Source organism: Pseudorca crassidens, chromosome X (assembly GCF_039906515.1).
Source record: "Pseudorca crassidens isolate mPseCra1 chromosome X, mPseCra1.hap1, whole genome shotgun sequence".
Taxonomy (NCBI): Eukaryota; Metazoa; Chordata; class Mammalia; order Artiodactyla; family Delphinidae; genus Pseudorca; species Pseudorca crassidens.
This window is the reverse complement of record NC_090317.1, coordinates 39,123,024-39,141,488: the sequence shown is the minus strand read 5'-3', so window position 1 is coordinate 39,141,488 and position 18,465 is coordinate 39,123,024. Positions and strand designations below refer to the sequence as shown.

The 18,465-nt window shown below is 40.9% G+C and overlaps 1 protein-coding gene across 1 annotated transcript; it reads left to right on the top strand.

Annotated features, from left to right (window-relative positions):
- The first annotated feature begins 361 nt into the window (after positions 1 to 361).
- Positions 362 to 957, top strand: NCBP2L (nuclear cap binding protein subunit 2 like). Its single transcript, XM_067723059.1, has one exon. It carries the CDS (start codon positions 426 to 428, stop codon positions 933 to 935), a length of 510 nt encoding a protein of 169 aa, XP_067579160.1. The 5' UTR covers positions 362 to 425; the 3' UTR covers positions 936 to 957.
- The last annotated feature ends 17,508 nt before the right edge of the window (positions 958 to 18,465 follow it).

Sequence of the window (18,465 nt, the reverse complement as noted above, 5' to 3'; positions counted from 1 at the left end):
CAGGATGATACTAGTGCTCATTCTCCATGAAAATTTGATCCATTTTACTGTTTTATGCCGTATTTTCCGAGAGCATACTGTTATTAAATGTGTTCTTTGGTAATAGATGAGGTATGTAAGATCTGAGTCAACCAAAGGTAGCGTAACTTCCCTTTCAGGAAGACTTGCAAAATTGGATTTTATGACCATGTTCCTGGGGCTTTTGGAACTTTCTATTTTTGGTTTGCCTTGATGTGATCCTCATGGTCAAGAGCTGAGATGTCTATGCATCTGGGCACAAACCTCTTAAATATACACAGGTTTGTATTTCAGTTTCCCTCCTTGTAACTTTACTTTTGTTAAATTCAATTTAGGGTTTCTTTGGTGGTGATACTGCTGCTAAGCTGGATGGGGAACTGCTGCCCTCACAGCACCCACCGGGCACTATGTCCAAGGACCTGAGAATTCTGTACAGCGACTCCTCCCTGGAGCTGAGCGAGTACCAGGGCCAGCTGTTTAGTAGCAACGACAATGAGCGTGAAAAATTACTGATGGAAAGCTCCACACTGTATGTGGGGAATCTTTCCTTTCATACAACCGAAGAGCAAATATTTGAGCTCTTTAGTAGATGTGGTGATGTCAAGAATGTTTTTATGGGCCTGGATAAAATAAAGAAAATGGCACGTGGTTTCTGTTTTGTAGAACACCATAACAGAGCTGATGCCAAGAATGCCATGCGATTCCTAAATGCGACCCACCTAGATGACCATATTGTCCACATAGCTTGGGATCTAGGCTTTAGAGAGGGCAGACAATATGGCCATGGCCAATCTGGGAGCCAGGTAAAAGATGAATTTTGTGAAGAGGAGGCTTTGGAAAACAGCCTCAGGTCCATGGTAGGAGAGGAATCCACCAGAGAAAAACCTGCAACTGTAGCCCCTCAAAAAATATATTAAAGAAAAATACCAGGCCAGCAAATAGCCCATTTCATAACAAATCTAAATTACTTTATTTGCTGGGCAGAAACCCTTTTGCTGTATCTTTCTCTCTGAAATGTTATTAAATGGTGCGAACCAAAATAGTCTCTTGTTCTTGTCTTAATTTTGAAGCTGGTTGTCAGATTACCAGTTTGATCATCAGATGGTCAAAAGTGAAGTGTTCTTCAGGAATAAATTAGGTACGTTAGATATGAGTCATGAAAAGCACAACTTCCCTTTCAGGAAGCGTCAGTTGGATTTTATGACCATGTTCCCAGGGCCTGAAATGATCATTGTTTTAGACTTTGCATAAAATAAAGTCAAAGAATTGGAAAACTTTAAAAAATTATTAAAAGAATACAAGCACATTATTTTAAAATATTAAAAAATCCAGAAGAGTCTATAATGAAAGCAAAAATCCTCCTGCCCCACCTCTTCCTACCCCAGGCCTATTCCCTGGGTAATAACTTTCAATTATTTTAGCAGGTTGTTTTGGTTTCTTTCCTGGTAGTTTCCTCCATATTTCTAAATAACATGACTGCTTATACTGTTTATTTTAATTTTAAATGTCATCTACTGACTCCCTGCTTTCATAGATGAGAATTTAGCTCACTTACACCCCCACTGGCACTTCTCTTCTCTCAATCCTCTCAATATAGTTTACAACACTTTACTTACATTTTCTATTGTTACATCACATAGGTTAGGTTATGCTGCAGTAAAAAACAACCCCAAAAGCCTTAGTGGCTTAAAAATCACTAAAGTCTGCTCCTCACACTACATTTCCATTGCTGATTGCCATGATCATGTTCCTTCTGGGGCCCAGAAATCTTATCTACTATCAGTAGTGTGAATCAGTTATGGTAATTCCCTCTTTCTTGCTGGTGATTGGTTTAGGAATCCACGCTTAAGCCAATCAGAGGTTTACAATCCCGTGAGATTAGTTATTAATAAGGTCATAGGTGGACAATGACCAGTGGGGTCCCCAGTAAGACAGAAATGAAAGATTTTTAATTTACGTTTGAAGGAGCGGTTGTCTCTCTCCTTCCCACTGGATGTGAATAAATATGTGTAAAATGATTGCTACAAGCAGCCTTCTTACAACCACAAGAGAAAAAATCCCTAGGATGAATTGGACTCTTTAGAAGGTGGGAAGAAGGACCAAAGAAACTGTGTCCTTCACAAAATTATCCAGCTGCCGAATCAACTAACCTTGTAGCACACACTACATCTGGATGTCCTATTATGTAAGAAAATACATTATTTTATCCTGTAAACCAGCTTGTTTACATGCATCTGAAAGTACTCTGATACCAAATACTTTTTCTTAATTTCATTCTTGTACAAAGAATTTAAATTGCACTCTCATGACCCCAAACTTACCTCTGCAGGGTTCATCACCTTTCATCTGGAAAGTTAGATAAAATCACCTTCTTACTCCTGACTCCTTCACCCTGTGACCTGAGGTTAACCTCTCCATTCAGTAACATTCTTTCCTGAGTAGAGGAGGAAAGGGAATGTCAATTTTTATAACTATTATGTTCCGGGAAATTTGCTAGAGGCTTTAAAACACAATTTCATTTACTCTTAACAGCTCTGTGCCCTTTACATAGATGAGAAAACTGAAGATCAGAGAGGTAAGGGCATCAACTAGTAAGTGGCAGAGCTGGGGTTCAAACCAAGGCATCCATGTCAATGATGGTGCCCTTAATCAAGGTACTCTATTATCTCTTTCCCTTATCTTCAGTCAGGCCAGGAGGTGGAAACCTCTCGTTGAGTTTCCTCTTTCTCAGGAAATTATCCCACTGACTACATCATATCTGAGCTCTCTCTCCCTCAAGCAAGCTTCTCAAGTGTGATCACCTTTCAGCCTTGACGTGGAGGATCACTCAGACTCCACCCAGCCATATTTATCTTTACTCTCTGGGAGAAACAGGAGTACCCGACATGCATTTCTGGCCAATTTAGCTTACTCTGCATACAGCAATGGAGTTTACTAACTTTTTAGCATCCCCTCTCTGTAATTTCCCTAAAACATAAAAAGAGATTTTTCAAGTCATGTGATTAAAATTTTGTTTTTATCACAGGATGTTTGTGGAGGAGTACCTTGGCATATCTCCCAACCACTCTTCATATTGGCTACCCACTTACCCTGCTCCCAAGGATGTCTTTAAGGATTTAACAATGTCCTATGAAGCATACTGTTGGTTACTTTAAAGGAACTTTCATACTGTATGGCTAGAGGACTCCTCCAGTAGTTCTTACAATATAACATATTCTTTAAAATCATGCTGAATAGGGGCTTCCCTAGTGGCACAGTGGTTAAGAATCCACCTGTCAATGCAGGGGACACGGGTTCAAGCCCTGCTCCAGGAAGATCCCACATGCCATGGAGCAACTAAGCCCGTGTGCCACAACTACTGAGCCTGCACTCTAGAGCCCGTGAGCCACAACTACTGAGCCCAGCTGCCACAACTACTGAAGCTCGCATGCCTAGAGCCCGTGCTCCACAACAAGAGAAGCCACCGCAATGAGAAGCCCACACACCACAACGAAGAGTAGCCCCTGCTCGCCACAACTTCACCGCGTGCAGCAACGAAGACCCAATGCAGCCAAAAATAAATTTAAAAATAAAATAAATAAATTTATTAAAAAATCATGCTGAATAAATCAACAGAATAAAGGATAAAAATCACATGATCAAACTTCAATAGATGCAGAAAAAACATTTGAAAAAATTCAATACGCTTTTCATGATAAAAATGCTCTACATAGTAGGAATAGAACAGGACTTCCTCACTCTGATAAAGGACATCTATGAAAACCCCACAGCTAACATACTCAATGATGAAAGACTGAAAGCTTTCCCCCTAAGATCAGGAACAATAGACTTTTATTCAATATTGTTCTGGAGGTTTTAAGCTAAGATAATTAGGCAAGAAAATGAAATAAAAGACATTCATATTTAAAAGGAATAAGTAAAATATCTTTACTTGCAGGTTGCAAGAGAAAATCTTAAGGGGTCCACAAAACAGAGAACTACTAGAGCTAATAATTCAGCAAAGTTGCAGGAGATAAAAATCAATATACAAAAATCAATTTCACGTCTATGAACTAGCAATAAAAAGTCCAAAATGAAATTAAGAAAGCAATTCCATTTAAAATAGCATCAAAAAGAATAAAATACTTAGGAAAAAATGCAAAACAAGAGTGCCAAATTTATACTCTGAAAACTACAAAATATTGTTGAAATTGAAGAAAACTTAAAGAAATGGAAAAATATATCCCATGTTCATGGATTGGAAGACTTATTAATATTGTTAAGAGGACAATACCTCCCAAATTGATCAATTGTTTCAGTGCAATTCCTATCAAAATCCCAGCTGGCTTTTTTTTTTTTTTGAGAAGTTGACAGGTTCATCCAAGAGTTCGTATGAAAATGTAATAGAATAGCCAAAACAATCTTGAAAAAGAAGAACCAAGTTGGAAGGCTCACACTTCCTGATTTCAAAACATACTACAAAGCTACTGTAAACAAGACAGTGGTGTACTGGCCTAAGGATAGACATATAGATCAATGGAACAGAATTGGGAGTCCAGAAGTAAACCCTCACATTTACAGCCAAATTATTTTTGACAAGGGTACCAACACAATTCAATGGGGAAAGAATAGCCTTTAAAGCAAATGGTACTGGGACAGCTTTAAACGGATATCCACATGCAAAAGCGTAAGGCTGGACACCTACCACACAGCATATACAAAAATTAATTCAAAATGGATTAAATAACTAAAGATAAGAGCTAAAACTATAAAACTCTTAGAAGAAAACATAAACATAAATCTTTAAGACCTTGGGATAGGCAATGGTTTCTTAGATATGGCACCAAAAACCAAAGAAGAAATAGATAATTGGATATCAACAAAAATTTAAAATTTTGTGCTTCAAAGGACAGCACCAAGAAAGTAGAAAGACAATCCACAGAATGGGAGAAACATTTTGTAAACCATATATCTGATAAGGAACTTGTATCTAGAATATATGAAGAATTCTTACAATTCAACAAAAAAAGACAAACAACCTAAGTAAAAATGGGCAAAGGATCTGAATAGACATTTCTCCAAAGAAGAAATACCTATGGTCAATAAGCACATGAAAAGATACTCAGTGTCTTTAGCAATCAAGGAAATGCAAACCAAAACCACAATGAGATGCTACTTCACAAACAGTAGGATGGCTATAACCAAAAAGTCAGATTCTAATAACAAGTGTTGGTGAGGATATAGAGAAACAGGAACACTTATACATTGCTGATGGGAATATGACTTGGCATGGCTGCTTTGGAAATAGTCTGGCAGTACCTTGAAATGTTAAGCAAAGGGTTGCCAAATGACCCAGCAATTCTTCTCCTAGGTACATACCCAAGAGAAATGAAAACATATGCCCACAAAAAAACTTGTACACATATGTTCATAGCACCATAATTTATTAGAGGCAAAAAGTGGAAACAACTCAACCGTCCATCTACTAATGAATGGATAGATAAAATGTGGTATATCCATGCAATAAAATATTATTTGGCCATGAAAAGAAATGAAGTACTGATACATGCTATAATATGGATGAACTTTGAAAACATTATGCTGAGAGGCACCAGTCAAAAAGGACCGCTTATATGAAATGTCCACTGTAGGTAAATCCACAGAGACAGAAAGCAGATTAATAGTTGCCAGGATCCAGGGAGGTGTGGGGCAATGATTGCTATTTGGTATGAGATTTCTTTTTGGGGTAGTGAAAATGTTCCACACTGATTGTAGTGATGGTTGCACAACTCTATGAATATACTAAAGCCTTTAAATGGGTGAATTGTGTGGTATGTGACATGTCTCAATAAAACTGTTTAAAAAATCACACTGAATAAAAAGTTTGTTGGGGGCTTCCCTGGTGGCGCAGTGGTTAAGAATCCGCCTGCCAATGCAGGGGACATGGGTTTGATCCCTGGTCCAGGAAGATCCCACATGCCGCGGAGCAACTAAGCCCGTGTGCCACAACTACTGAGCCCTCATGCCACAACTACTGAAGCCCACGCACCTAGAGACCGTGCTCCATAACAAGAGAAACCACCGCAATGAGAAGCCCGTGCACTACAACTAAGAGTAGCCCCCGCTCACCACAACTAGAGAGAAAGCCCTCACACGGCAATGAAGACCCAGTGCAGCCAAAAATAAATAAATATATTAAAAAAAAAAGTTTGTTGGATATGGGCAGATATAGGGGGAGACAGGCTATTTTATCTGTGTATATCCTGGTGATATTGAAGGCTTCTTCAATTAAAAATTTATTGTATAAGACTTACCTTCCCTACAACCCTACTTTCACCCCCAATTCATCTTCTTTCAATTTGTTTTCTTTGATGGGTTTTTCTATGGTGCTAGCACCACCAACACTTTCCCTTGTGGGGAGGGGGGATATATATTTAGTCAGACATTTGGATTTGTTCCTGTATTCTCTTTGTCCTGATAAGGATAGGGCACTGGACCAATTTCTGATCTCAATCTAGGGATAACTGGAAATGATATATAATGCTACCTTTGAATCACTTCCTCCCTGAAAGACACTTTCTCTGTCCTCTTGAGGCTCTTGGATTTTTTATTTTTGCAACTGGACAATGAGATTTTCATCTTCACCAATTTTCCAGACCAAAAAAGAAATCCCCCTGGAACTTTAACTAGCTGTCTCCAGTGGGTGTAAATTGGGCACAAGGTACAAAATAATGAACTGAGAATGGCCTTGTATCTCACCTCATAGTATCTCACATCTCATCTCATAGGATTCCCCCAAAACTCCCTTACTGAGATAATCCATGCTTTTCTCTAATAAAGTTCACTGTTTTATTATGTATGTTCTTTTGCTGGTGGGCAGATAAGACCTGCAGATAACAACTTATTCAAGGTTTACCAAGAAATCAGGGAAATGAAAAGGAGGGAAAACATTTTATAATGAGTTATAAATTTCTAATGAGTTATAAATTCTTTAATAGTCTTATAGTAGATTTCTAATTATTTTGAAAAACTGTGGTTTCACTATGTTTTTGTTTTTGTTTTTTGGTTTCACTATTTTTGAACTCATATTCATTAAATAATTATTGAGTGCCTACTATATGCCAGCAAGTCTGTAGGTTCTGGGAATACAACAATGAACAAGATGGACAAAAATTCCTGCCTTCATGGATCTTGTATTCTAAAAGGAGGAGACATAATAAATACATACAATATATATGTTGGTTGGTGATAAGTACTATGGTGTTAAAATAAAACACTACTTAGTGAATGAGCAGGTAGGATTGCAATTTAATATAGAGTGGTCAGGAAAGGCCTCACTCAGAAAGTGTCACTTGATCAAAAATCTTTAAGAGGTGAAGGAGCTAACCATTTGGATAATTGAGTGTGGTAGATTGTATGACTGTAATAATCTCTCTCATGCAGCATGCCCTTTTTGTAATGTGACTTTGCTACTCCTCCTATCAAGAAGTGGAGTTTCCCCTCTTCTTCTTGAATCTGGGCTGCTCCTGTAACTTGCTTTGACTAATAGAATGGAACAGGAATGATTTGTAAAATTATCTATGCTAGACCTTAAGAGGTTTTGCAGCTTCTGTTTTTACCCTCTTAGAACGTGGCTGCTACATAGAGAAATCCAAGCTCTCTTGATGTAGAAACAGGCCACAAGAAGAATTAAAGTGCCCCAGTTGACAGCGAGCGCGAAGGCTCCATTCTTGTGAGTGGGGCCAGACCTAGTCAAGCTGCCCCATCCAATACCATGTGGAGCAGAGATGAGCCATCCCCACTGAACTCTGCCCAAAGAGGAGACAGACAAAAAAAGGTAAGTAAGTAGAATAATTATAAAGTATAGTAAGTTCTACAAAGTAAACAAACAAGAGGCTAAGAAGGAGAATAATATAAGGGACCTAATTTATTTAGAAGGATTGGCCAGGGAAGGCGTATCTAAGGAAATGGCATTTGAGTTCAGACATAAAGGGTGTAAAGGAATGGTGGTAAGAGTATACTAGGCAGAGGGAAAAGCGAGTGCAAAAACCCAGTCTCGAAAGAGAGCTTAGGTGTTTCAAGCACTTTTTAAAGAAGACAAGGGGGGCTAAAACAAGGGAGATGATTCCAGGGAAACAGACAGAGATTTGATTATACAAGGTCCAGCAGTTGATAAAGAATTTGTATTTTTCCCTAGGTGAACTAAAGGGTTCTAAGCTGTGTAGTGACATGATCTTTCATTTTAAAAGGGTCACTTTTGCTGCTGTGGGAGAATGGATTAGAGGGGTCAAGAATGCAAGTAGAGAAATTAGGTCCTATTGCAATCCAGACTTGAGTGGAAAGTAGTCCCGTTAGAGTGATGACAATGAAGATGGAGAAGTGTGACTAGCTTTAAGATATGTTTTGAAGATACAGCCTGCTGAGCAGTGAGGACAGGATACGGGAAAAGGAAGAATCAAAGATGACACATCGATTTCTGGCTTAGGAAATAGGATTGATGGTAGTGCTCACTACTGAACGTAAGGAGATGATTAGGGGACTCCAGACTTCAGTTTTGAATACATAAAGTGTGCTATATTTGTGAGATATCTTTATATAGGTGTCAAGTGGACAACCGGAACTCAGAGGAGAACTCTGATTGAAAGATTTAAATTTGGGGGTCATCAAAATAAAATACGGTATTTAAATCTATGGGAATGGCTGAGATCACCCATTGAGAGAACATAGAGTAAAAACAGAAGAGAGTATAAGACAGATCACTGAAGAATACCAATATTTTAAAATTAGCTAAAGGAGGAGCAGATAGTTAAGCAGAATGAGTAGTGGCTAAGCAGTTAGGGGGAAAATCATGGGAGAATGGTGTCAAGAAAGGCAAGAGAGACTGAATGCTTCCTCTCCCATTCCTCAGAATAGCTATTTTGACCCTATACTATGTACTTTCCTCCTTGCACTGCGTAGATGACTTTGCCTCCTACTCACAAAGAATATAGGCCATCAGGAAGGATATCTCTCTCACCAACTCCTTACGTACAAACTTACCTAGGTATGCACAGTCCCATGTTTTCTTTCTTTCTTTTTTTTAAAATTAATTAATTAATTTTATTTATTTATTTTTGGCTGCGTTGGGTCTTCCTTGCTGCGTGCATGCTTTCTCTAGTTGTGGCGAGTGGGGGCTACTCTTTGTTGTGGTGCATGGGCTTCTCATTGCGGTGGCTTCTCTTGTTGTGAAGCACGGGCTCTAGGTGCACGGGCTCCGTAGTCGTCGTTCACAGGCTCCAGAGCGCAGGCTCAGTAGTTGTGGTGCACGGGCTTCGTTGCTCCGCGGCATGTGGGAACTTCCCGGACCAGGGCTCGAACCCGTGTCCCCCGCATTGGCAGGTGGATTCTTAACCACTGCGCCACCATGTTTTCTTCCTTCTTAAGTGCAAATCTATCTACTCTCCTGTCTAAGGCTAATGCTCCAACGATGTGGAACTGCACCAATGTGCCCCATGCCAGCGATATCCCCTCTCTCCTGTATCTTTACCCTATTTCCACTTGATGTTTCCCCTGAGGCTATAAACTGGCACAAATCTGTCCCATCTGAACAACAGCAGCAGCTGCAACCACTACCACCACTGTCCTCCCTCTGGACTTGCCTCCACAGGCAAACTTGCTAAAAGAAGTCGAAAGTAAAGTAAAACTAGTTGAGAAGAAGTTGCTGTCTCCACTTCTTCATCTCAGAATCACTTCTGTGAAATTTTAGCTTTTTATTTGAACATAACTTCAGACACAGAAAACTTGCAAGAAGAGTTTAAAAAAATCCCATTTTGCCCTTCACTCAGATGCCCCAAATGTTAACATTTTACCACATGTGTTTCCTCCTCTTCTCCCTCCCGCTTCTTCTTCTCCTTCTCCTTCTTCATGTCCCCCGCCCCCACCGCCACACACACACATACACACACACACATACACGCACACACTTACGTTCTGGACCATTTGAGAGTAATTTGCAGACATGATGCCATCTACCCTTATATATTTCAGAGTGTTTTTCCTAATAATAAGGATATTATTAGCACAATGATTATTATTAATTAAGGATATCAAGCACAATGATTAAAATCAGGAATTAACATTGATACAGTATTAATAACTCTACAGACCTAATTCCTAATTCAGATTTCACTGAATGCATTGTCCCAACAGTGTCCTCTGTAGCAGAAGAAAATCCTGGTTCGTGAGTAGCACTCAGCTTTCGTGTCTCCTTTAATCTGGAATAATTCTACAGTCCTTGTGTTTCACGACATTGACAATTTTGAAGAGTACAGGCCAGCTATTTCGTAGAATGTCCTTCAGTTTGAGTGTATCTGAATTTTCCTCATGATTAGGTTCAGATTATGTGCTTTTAGAAAGAGCATCACAGAAGGCTTGTGTCCTCAGCAAGCACATGATGCTGATTTGTCCCGTTAGTGGCCATATTAACTTTGACCACTTGGTTCAGATTCTGTTTGTTGGGTTTCTCTGCTGCAAAGTTATTATTTTTTCCCTCTTGTACTAATAGATATCTAGTAAGGAAACACTTTGAGACTATATAAACATCTTTTTACTCAAACTTTCACCCACTAGTTTTAGCATCCACCGATGAGTCTTTATAAGAGAGAGGAAGGAGAGAAGTTAGAGAAGGTGATATGACATCAGAGGCAGAGACCGTGAAGGATATGTGACAAGATTACGCTGCTGGCTTTGAAGATGAAAGAAGGGGCCATGAGGCAAAGGAATGCAGGTGATCTCTAGCAGCTGGCAAAGGCAAGCAAATGGATTATTCCCTAGAGCCTCCAAAAGAACCAGTCCTATTGACACCTTGACTTCAGCTCAGTGAGACTGATTTTAGATTTCTGACCTCCAGAAGCATAAGAAAATAAATTTGTATTGTTCTAAGCCACTAAGTTTGTGGCACTTTGATAGCAAATGCAATAGAAATAGAAATACAATACAATAGGAATACAGTACAGTAGCAGTAAAAAGCTAATTCACTGGGGCTTCCCTGGTGGCGCAGTGGTTGAGAGTCCGCCTGCCGATGCAGGGGACACAGGTTCGTGCCCCGGTCCGGGAAGATCCCACATGCTGCGGAGCGGCTGGGCCCGTGAGCCATGGCCGCTGAGCCTGCGCGTCCGGAGCCTGTGCTCTGCAGCTGGAGAGGCCACAACAGTGAGAGGCCCACGTACCACAAAAAAAAAAACCAACAAAAAACAATTCACTTACCTCCTTGTTACTACACTGTCCTGCTTTTCCTACCTCTTTGGCTGCTCTTTTTCCTTCCTTCCAGGGGTCTCTTCCTCTGTCACTCCTTAAATAGTGAGGATCCCCCAAACTCTGTCCTCAGCCCATCTCTCACCTTATTTTGCAGCCTCTTCCTAGGTGAACGTATGTGTTCTCATAATTCCACTGTGCACACTCATGATTTCCACATCTGTGTATTCAGCCCTTATCTCTTTTCTGAGCTCCCCATCCACATATCCATTTGTCTACTCAACAATTCCACCTAGTTATTCCCTACACTCCTCACACTCAACATGTCCCAAACTGATCTCATTATGCTTCCCCCACATTCTCCATCCCCATTTCTACCCAACGTCTGCTTCCCCTTCTGCATTCCCTGTCCCGGATAGTAACACCACCGTCTCCAAGTACCCAAGCAGAAACCTGACTTTTTTCTCCTTCACTTATTTTGTCACAAAGTTCTAAATCTCTTTCATTTGTGCGCTCTCCTTGTTATCTCTTGCTTCACATATTGCAGTGGTTTCCCTACAGCTCTTCTGCTTCTGTCTCAACCCCTTCGAATGACTTCAGCTACCTGAGTAATTTTTCTAAAATGCAAATTTCATCATGGCATTCTTCTATTTAAAGCCATTCAAAGATTGCTCATAGCTTCTGGATAATGTCCATACTCCTTGGAATGTCATTCATGAACTGCCTTCGGACTATCTCACCAGCTTTTTCTTTTCATACTGCTCCATCCTCAACCTATGTGCCTACAATATTTTTTTAAAATAAATTTATTTATTTATTTATTTAGGGCTGTGTTGGGTCTCCGTTGCTACACGCGGGCTTTCTCTAGTTGTGGTGAGCGGGGGCTACTCTTTGTTGCAGTGCACAGGTTTCTCATTGCGGTGGCTTCTCTTGTTGCGGAGCATGGGCTGTAGGTGCGCGGGCTTCAGTAGTTGTGGCACGTGGGCTCAGTAGTTGTGGCTCATGGACTCTAGAGCGCAGGCTCAGTAGCTGTAGCGCATGCGCTTAGTTGCTCCACAGCACGTGGGACCTTCCTGGTCCAGGGCTCGAACCCGTGTCCCCTGCATTGGCAGGCAGATTCTTAACCACTGAGCCACCAGGGAAGTCCTGTGTGCCTACGATATTATTCATTTATTGAAGTTACCATGTTCCCTTTGGCCTCTGTGCCACTGTGCCATCTTTCTGAAATGCCCTTCTTCCCCTGAACAACATCTACTCTGCCTTCGAAAGAAGACATAGTGTTTTCTTTTTTAAAGTCTTTATTGAATTCGTTACAATATTGCTTCTGTTTTATGTTTCCGTGTTTTGGCCACGAGGCATGTGGGATCTTAGCTCCCCAACCCGGGATTGAACACGCACCTCCTGCATTGGAAAGCAAAGTCTTAACCACTGGACCGCCAGGGAAGTCCCTCTACTCTGCTTTCAAGACTTACCTTTCCCTGGCTGCCCTCCTCCCACTTCCACTGCTTAGTAGGATCCCGTCCTACATGCTCTGTAGCAGCTTGTATTTATCGTATGTCAGTGCTTTATCACACTTTATTGTAATTGTCTGTTCACTTATCTTTCCCCTACTAGACTGTGGACTCCTTGAGGACAGGGACTCAGCACACACTGAAAAAAATAACGCTAGTATAATGAGTTTGATTTACATAAAGCACCAATGAAAACGAATCCAATTGTTTTGTAGTCACAGGCTTGTATTTTGTCTCATTGTATATGCATTGATAATTCCTTGAAGTAAAATATGACATATATATTTTTTTAAACATTGTTTTTTAAAATATTTTATTTATTTGGTTGTGCTGGTCTTAGTTGCAACTCACGGGATCCTTAGTTGTGGCTCACCAGCTCCTTAGTTGCAGCATGTGAACTCTTAGTTGCAGCATGCATGTGGGATCTAGTTCCCTAATTAGGGATTGAACCCAGGCTCCCTGCATTGGGACCACAGTCTTAACCACTGTGCCACCAGGGAAGTCCCAGATTTATATATTAATTGTCATGTATTTTGATATATTTGCTAATTCTCTCATTCTGTCCACCTGGACTCCATTTTCACTCCTTGAAGCTTATAGTTCCTTAGAACACAACTTAAAGTCCATTCTAAATGATTATCTTCAGTGAAGAGGTAATTTTCCACAGTCGCACAGAACTGAATTCTTCATTTTCTCCTACAAGCTTATCAGGAGTTAGAGAATCTAAGAGTTGAAAAAGATCTTTATAGGTTTCATTTTCCAGTGCTTCCCAACACTGATAGCTCATCTGAGGGAGCCTGTAAATATACAGATTCTCATGCCCCACCCAAGAGGTACAATACAGTATAATCTGAGATCAGTATTTCTAAAATTTTCCTCAATTAGTTCAGATGAGCAACCAGTGTTTAGAACTCTTGATTGGGTCTAATCATCTTACCGGTGCTTAAATACCCTGGATGGCATTATAGCATATACAATTCTTCTTAAACTTTAAAGTGGAATTTTACTCCGTAGGTCTGGGTAGGGGGCCTGAGACTCTGTATTTCTAGGAAATTCTCCTATGATACAATGTGGCTGGTCCTTAGGCCACACTTTGAATAGCAAGGGCATGAAAAGCACACAATGGTGGAGTCAAGAGAAACCTGGGTTCAAATCCTACTTCTTCTACGTAGTAGTTATGCAACCTTGGGCAATTTACTTCACTTTTCTGATCCTCAGTTTCCTCACTTATAAAATTGATATGATAATGCCTCATTGGGCTGTCGTGGAGATTTTTTTTTAAAGAATACAAATTGACACAGATATATTCTTTTGAAAATTCAAGCAATCCAAACCAATTGAACTTTCTCTTCATCTTGATTATGCAGACACATTCGAAGAGAACATCTTTACAGTACTGTGCCTTCCTATACAGAAATGTTGCTGTGTATTTGTCTTTATGTGCCATGATTAAATTAAATGAAATAATGCTTTAGAAACACTTAGCATGGTTCCTGGCCATCTTAAGTGCTCAGAACATGGTAGCCGGTAGTTTTAAAAAAAATTGATTTTGGAAAATTTCAAACACACACACTGTAAAGAGGACAGTATAAGTGAATCTCCATGTATCCATCACCCAGTTTCAACAATTATCACCATATGACTAATCATGTTTCACCTGTACACCAACCCATGTCTCCTTCCTCTGGATTATTTTAAAGCAAATCCTAGACACACTTCAGTGTGTATCTCTGAAAGACCAGTCCCCACCCCACCCTTATCTCCCTCTCTCTCTCATTAAAACCATCATGCCATTATTTTCACCTAAAAATTGAACCCCAAAATCTTAATGTGATCAAATATCCAATCAGCATTCAAATATCTCCAATTATAGCAAAAACAGTCTTTTGAAGTTGGCTTGTTCAAATCAGGGTAAGAATGGAAGTTGTATTATTCTTATTCTTATCATCATCATCATTATTATCATTTCTATCACACAACTCTCCAGCCTTGACCTCCAGTGATGAGAAGCTTGCCAGCTCTCACCCCAGTTCGTTTTTATTATTATTTCTTTTTTTTGCGGTGTGTGGGCCTCTCACTGTTGTGGCCTCTCCCGTTGCGGAGCACAGGCTCCGGATGCGCAGGCTCAGCGGCCATGGCTCACGGGCCCAGCCGCTCGGCGGCATGTGGGATCCTCCCAGACCGGGGCGCGAACCCATGTCCCCTGCATCGGCAGGCAGACTCTCAACCACTGTGCCACCAGGGAAGCCCTCACAGCAGCTCATTTTATTTTTCGATAGTGTGACTATGAGGTTTCCATTCAATATAAAGAAGATTGCTGTCTCCCTGTATCTTCCATCCATTTGGGTCTTACATGGAACAAATCTGCTCCCTCTGCTCCGTTACAGCCTGTATTAGTTTCCTGTGGCTGCCGTAACAAAGTGCCACAAACCAGGTGGCTTAAAACAGAAACTTATTGTCTCAGTTCTAGAGACTAGAAGTCTGAAATCAAGGTGTTGACAGGGCTATGTTTCATTTGAAGGCTCTGGGGAGAATCCTTTCTTGCCCCTTCCAGCTTCTGAGGGCTCCTGCTCTTTGGGTTGTGACACCACAATTCCAATCTGTGCCTCCTGCTTCACCTGACCTTCTTCCCTCTGTGTCTGTGACCGAATTTCCTTCTCAGAAGGACGCCAGTCATATTGGGTTAAGGGCCGACCCTATGCCAATATGCCTCATCTGAATGAATTGCATCTGCAAAGACTTCATTCAAAAGTAAGGTCACATTCTGATGTTCCAGAGGTTAGGACTTCAACATACCTTTTGTGGAGGGGGCGGGACACGATTCAACCCATAACACAGCCCTTCAAATATTTGAAGAAAATAATCAAGTCCCTTAGAGTCTTCTCTTATCCTGGTTAAACCTTCCCTGTTCCTTCAACCATTCCTGAACTTTGGCTTTATTTTTTTCCAAACCACTGCCATTTATTGAATAATCCAACTGAGCCCACTGATTGAAATGTTGTTCAGGCATAGTTTGACCATGCAAATAGACCCACACTATCTCCTCCCCGGTTCAACATACTCTATTTCTATCACTGCAGCTTAGGTTTGACGTATCATTTCCTCTACCTCCCCTCATCTCAGGCTGAATTGGGTGTCCCTTTTCTGTTCTTTTGTTTTACTTTTATCATTGCACTTACCACACTATGTAACAATTATTTGTGTGAAAAGAATTAAGGGTGTTATAAGTCAACCTAATGAGCCAACAGTATGTTATGGCCATAAAATAGTTGATTCATCAAATATTAATTGAATTCTTATTATGTGCCAGGCACTGTACATGGTGTGATGGATACAATTTTGAATAAAGCATAGTCCTTGCCCTCAGGAAACTCATAGTCTAATGAGGGATACGGGCATGTGAACAGACAAGAAAAATATGGCTGGACTAGTGCTGGGATAGAAGCAGGATGCTTTGGAAGCACAGAAGAGGAAAATCTAACCCAGCCCAGGATGGGACATGTTAAAGAAGCCTTCTTTTAGGAAATGATGCCGGGGCTGAGTCTGAGAGAATGAGAAGAAGTCTGCCAGGCAAAGGGGGAGTGAGAAGTAGAGAGGATGGGCATCAAAGCAGAGGCTGCAGCATGAGCAAAGTCATAGAAGTGTTTGGAGAATTGCAAGGTTGCAAGCAGTTTGGTATTGTTGAGACATTAGCTGTGAGCGAGGCAGTAGCGTGGGAGATGAAGCTGGCAAGTTTGAGATTTCTATGGCCCTGACGTAGCTTGGATTCCATCTTGCAGGTAATGATGTGTTACATGATCATATCTGCAATTTCAAAAGCTCATTCTGGTGGCTGTGCGAAGGGTTGGACAGGGTCAAAACTGGAGGCAGGGAGATCAACTAAGAGTTGGTTACAGTTACTAGGTGTGTGATGAGGTGAGAAATATTTGAGAAGGAAAATTATCGAGATTGGCTGGGGGGGACTTCCCTGGTGGTCCAGTGGGTAAGAATCCATGCTCCCAATGCAGGGGGCCTGGGTTTGATCCCTGGTCAGGGAACTAGATCCCGCATGCATGCCACAACAAAGAGTCCACATGCCACAACTAAGAAGTCCACATGCTGCAACTAAGAGCCGCATGCCACAACTAAAGATCCCACATGCCGCAAAGAAGATCCTGCATGCTGCAACCAAGACCCAGCCCAGCCTAAATAAATAAATAAGTAAATATTAAAAAAAAAAGATTGGGTCAGGATTTAGCTATGGGGGGAGTGAGAGGAAGTGAGGAGGCAGAACTGACTTTCAGGTTTCTGGTGTGGGAGGGACTGGGTGATGCCATCAGTTGAGACAGGGAATATAAGAACAAAAATAGATCTGGGGAGGAGATACTGAGTTTGGTTTTGGACATGTTCAAGTTGAGGTACCTGCAGGATTTTTCAGACTTGGAGTAAAGTTCTGGCCTGGAGTTATACATTTAGGTGTCATCAGAGCAAAGGTAAAAATGAAAACAATGAGGATGGATGGGACCATCTGGGAGAATTTGGAAAGTGGGAGGAACCAAGGACCCAGGATGAAATCCTGGTCAACACCTACGGGTTGATGGAGGAGGGGGATCACATGAAAGAAAAAGCAAGAATAGTCATAGAGGTGTGAAGGGAACAAGGAGAGTGTGGTGTCATGGAAACCACAAAAAAGAAAGAAATGAGCAGCAGTGTTAAACGACACTGAAAGGTCTAGTAAAATAGGGATTCCAGGAAAGAACTTATTTAATGCTTTGCTAAAATCCAAAGAAATCCAAGATTCCATTTGCTTATTCTTCCTAACAATTAGCCTCATCAAAGAAGGAAATCAGGTTAATTTGACTTATTCTTAGTGAAAACATCTCCCTTTAATAATCTGAGCATTCTAGAATTTTTATTAAATGGACATATATTTATTGAGCATTTAACTTATGCCAGGCATTGCACTAGGCTGTGTTCTAGGCTCATCATTAGTAGACTAGACAGAAAAAAATCCCTTCTCTTGTGGAGCTTGTAACTGAGATACACTATAGCTATGATTCTGACTCCAATTCCGATGAGTGTCAGGGGTTGTCCCCATACCACCAAGCGATTTTCCCACACCAGCCGAGTGTCCTACAATTCAACTCAATTCTGACACTATCCACCTGGACATAAATGTTAGAACACACAGGTTAAGGGCTCAGTCCTATAAGACCCCCACACCTTTAAATGCCAATCACAAGATCAGATTGTTGCCTGGGCTTCTGACCCACTGGCTATAGATTTGAGGTTCCAACGACCCCCTCCTTGAGTTCAGTTAATTTGCTAGTGCGGCTCACAGAACTCAGAGAAACATTTTACTTACTAGACTACCAGTTTATTATTAAAAGATATAATTTTAGGAACAGCCAGATGGAAGAGATGCATAGGCAAGGTGTATGGGAAGGGACACCGAATTTCCAAGCCCTTTCTGAGTACCCAATCTCCCAGCATCAACATGTGTTCATCAACCTGGAAGCTCTCCGAACCCTGTCCTTTTGGATTTTTATGGAGGCCTCATTACACAGGCATCACTGATTAAATCATTGGCCATTGGCTATTGACTCAACCTCCAGCCCCTCCTCTCCCTGGAGGTCCCCTGACAACCAGCATCCTACCTTGGGTGTGGTCCAAAATTCACCTCATTAACATAACAAAAACACATTTCCCACTCTCATCACTTAGGAAATTCCAAGAGTTTTAGGAG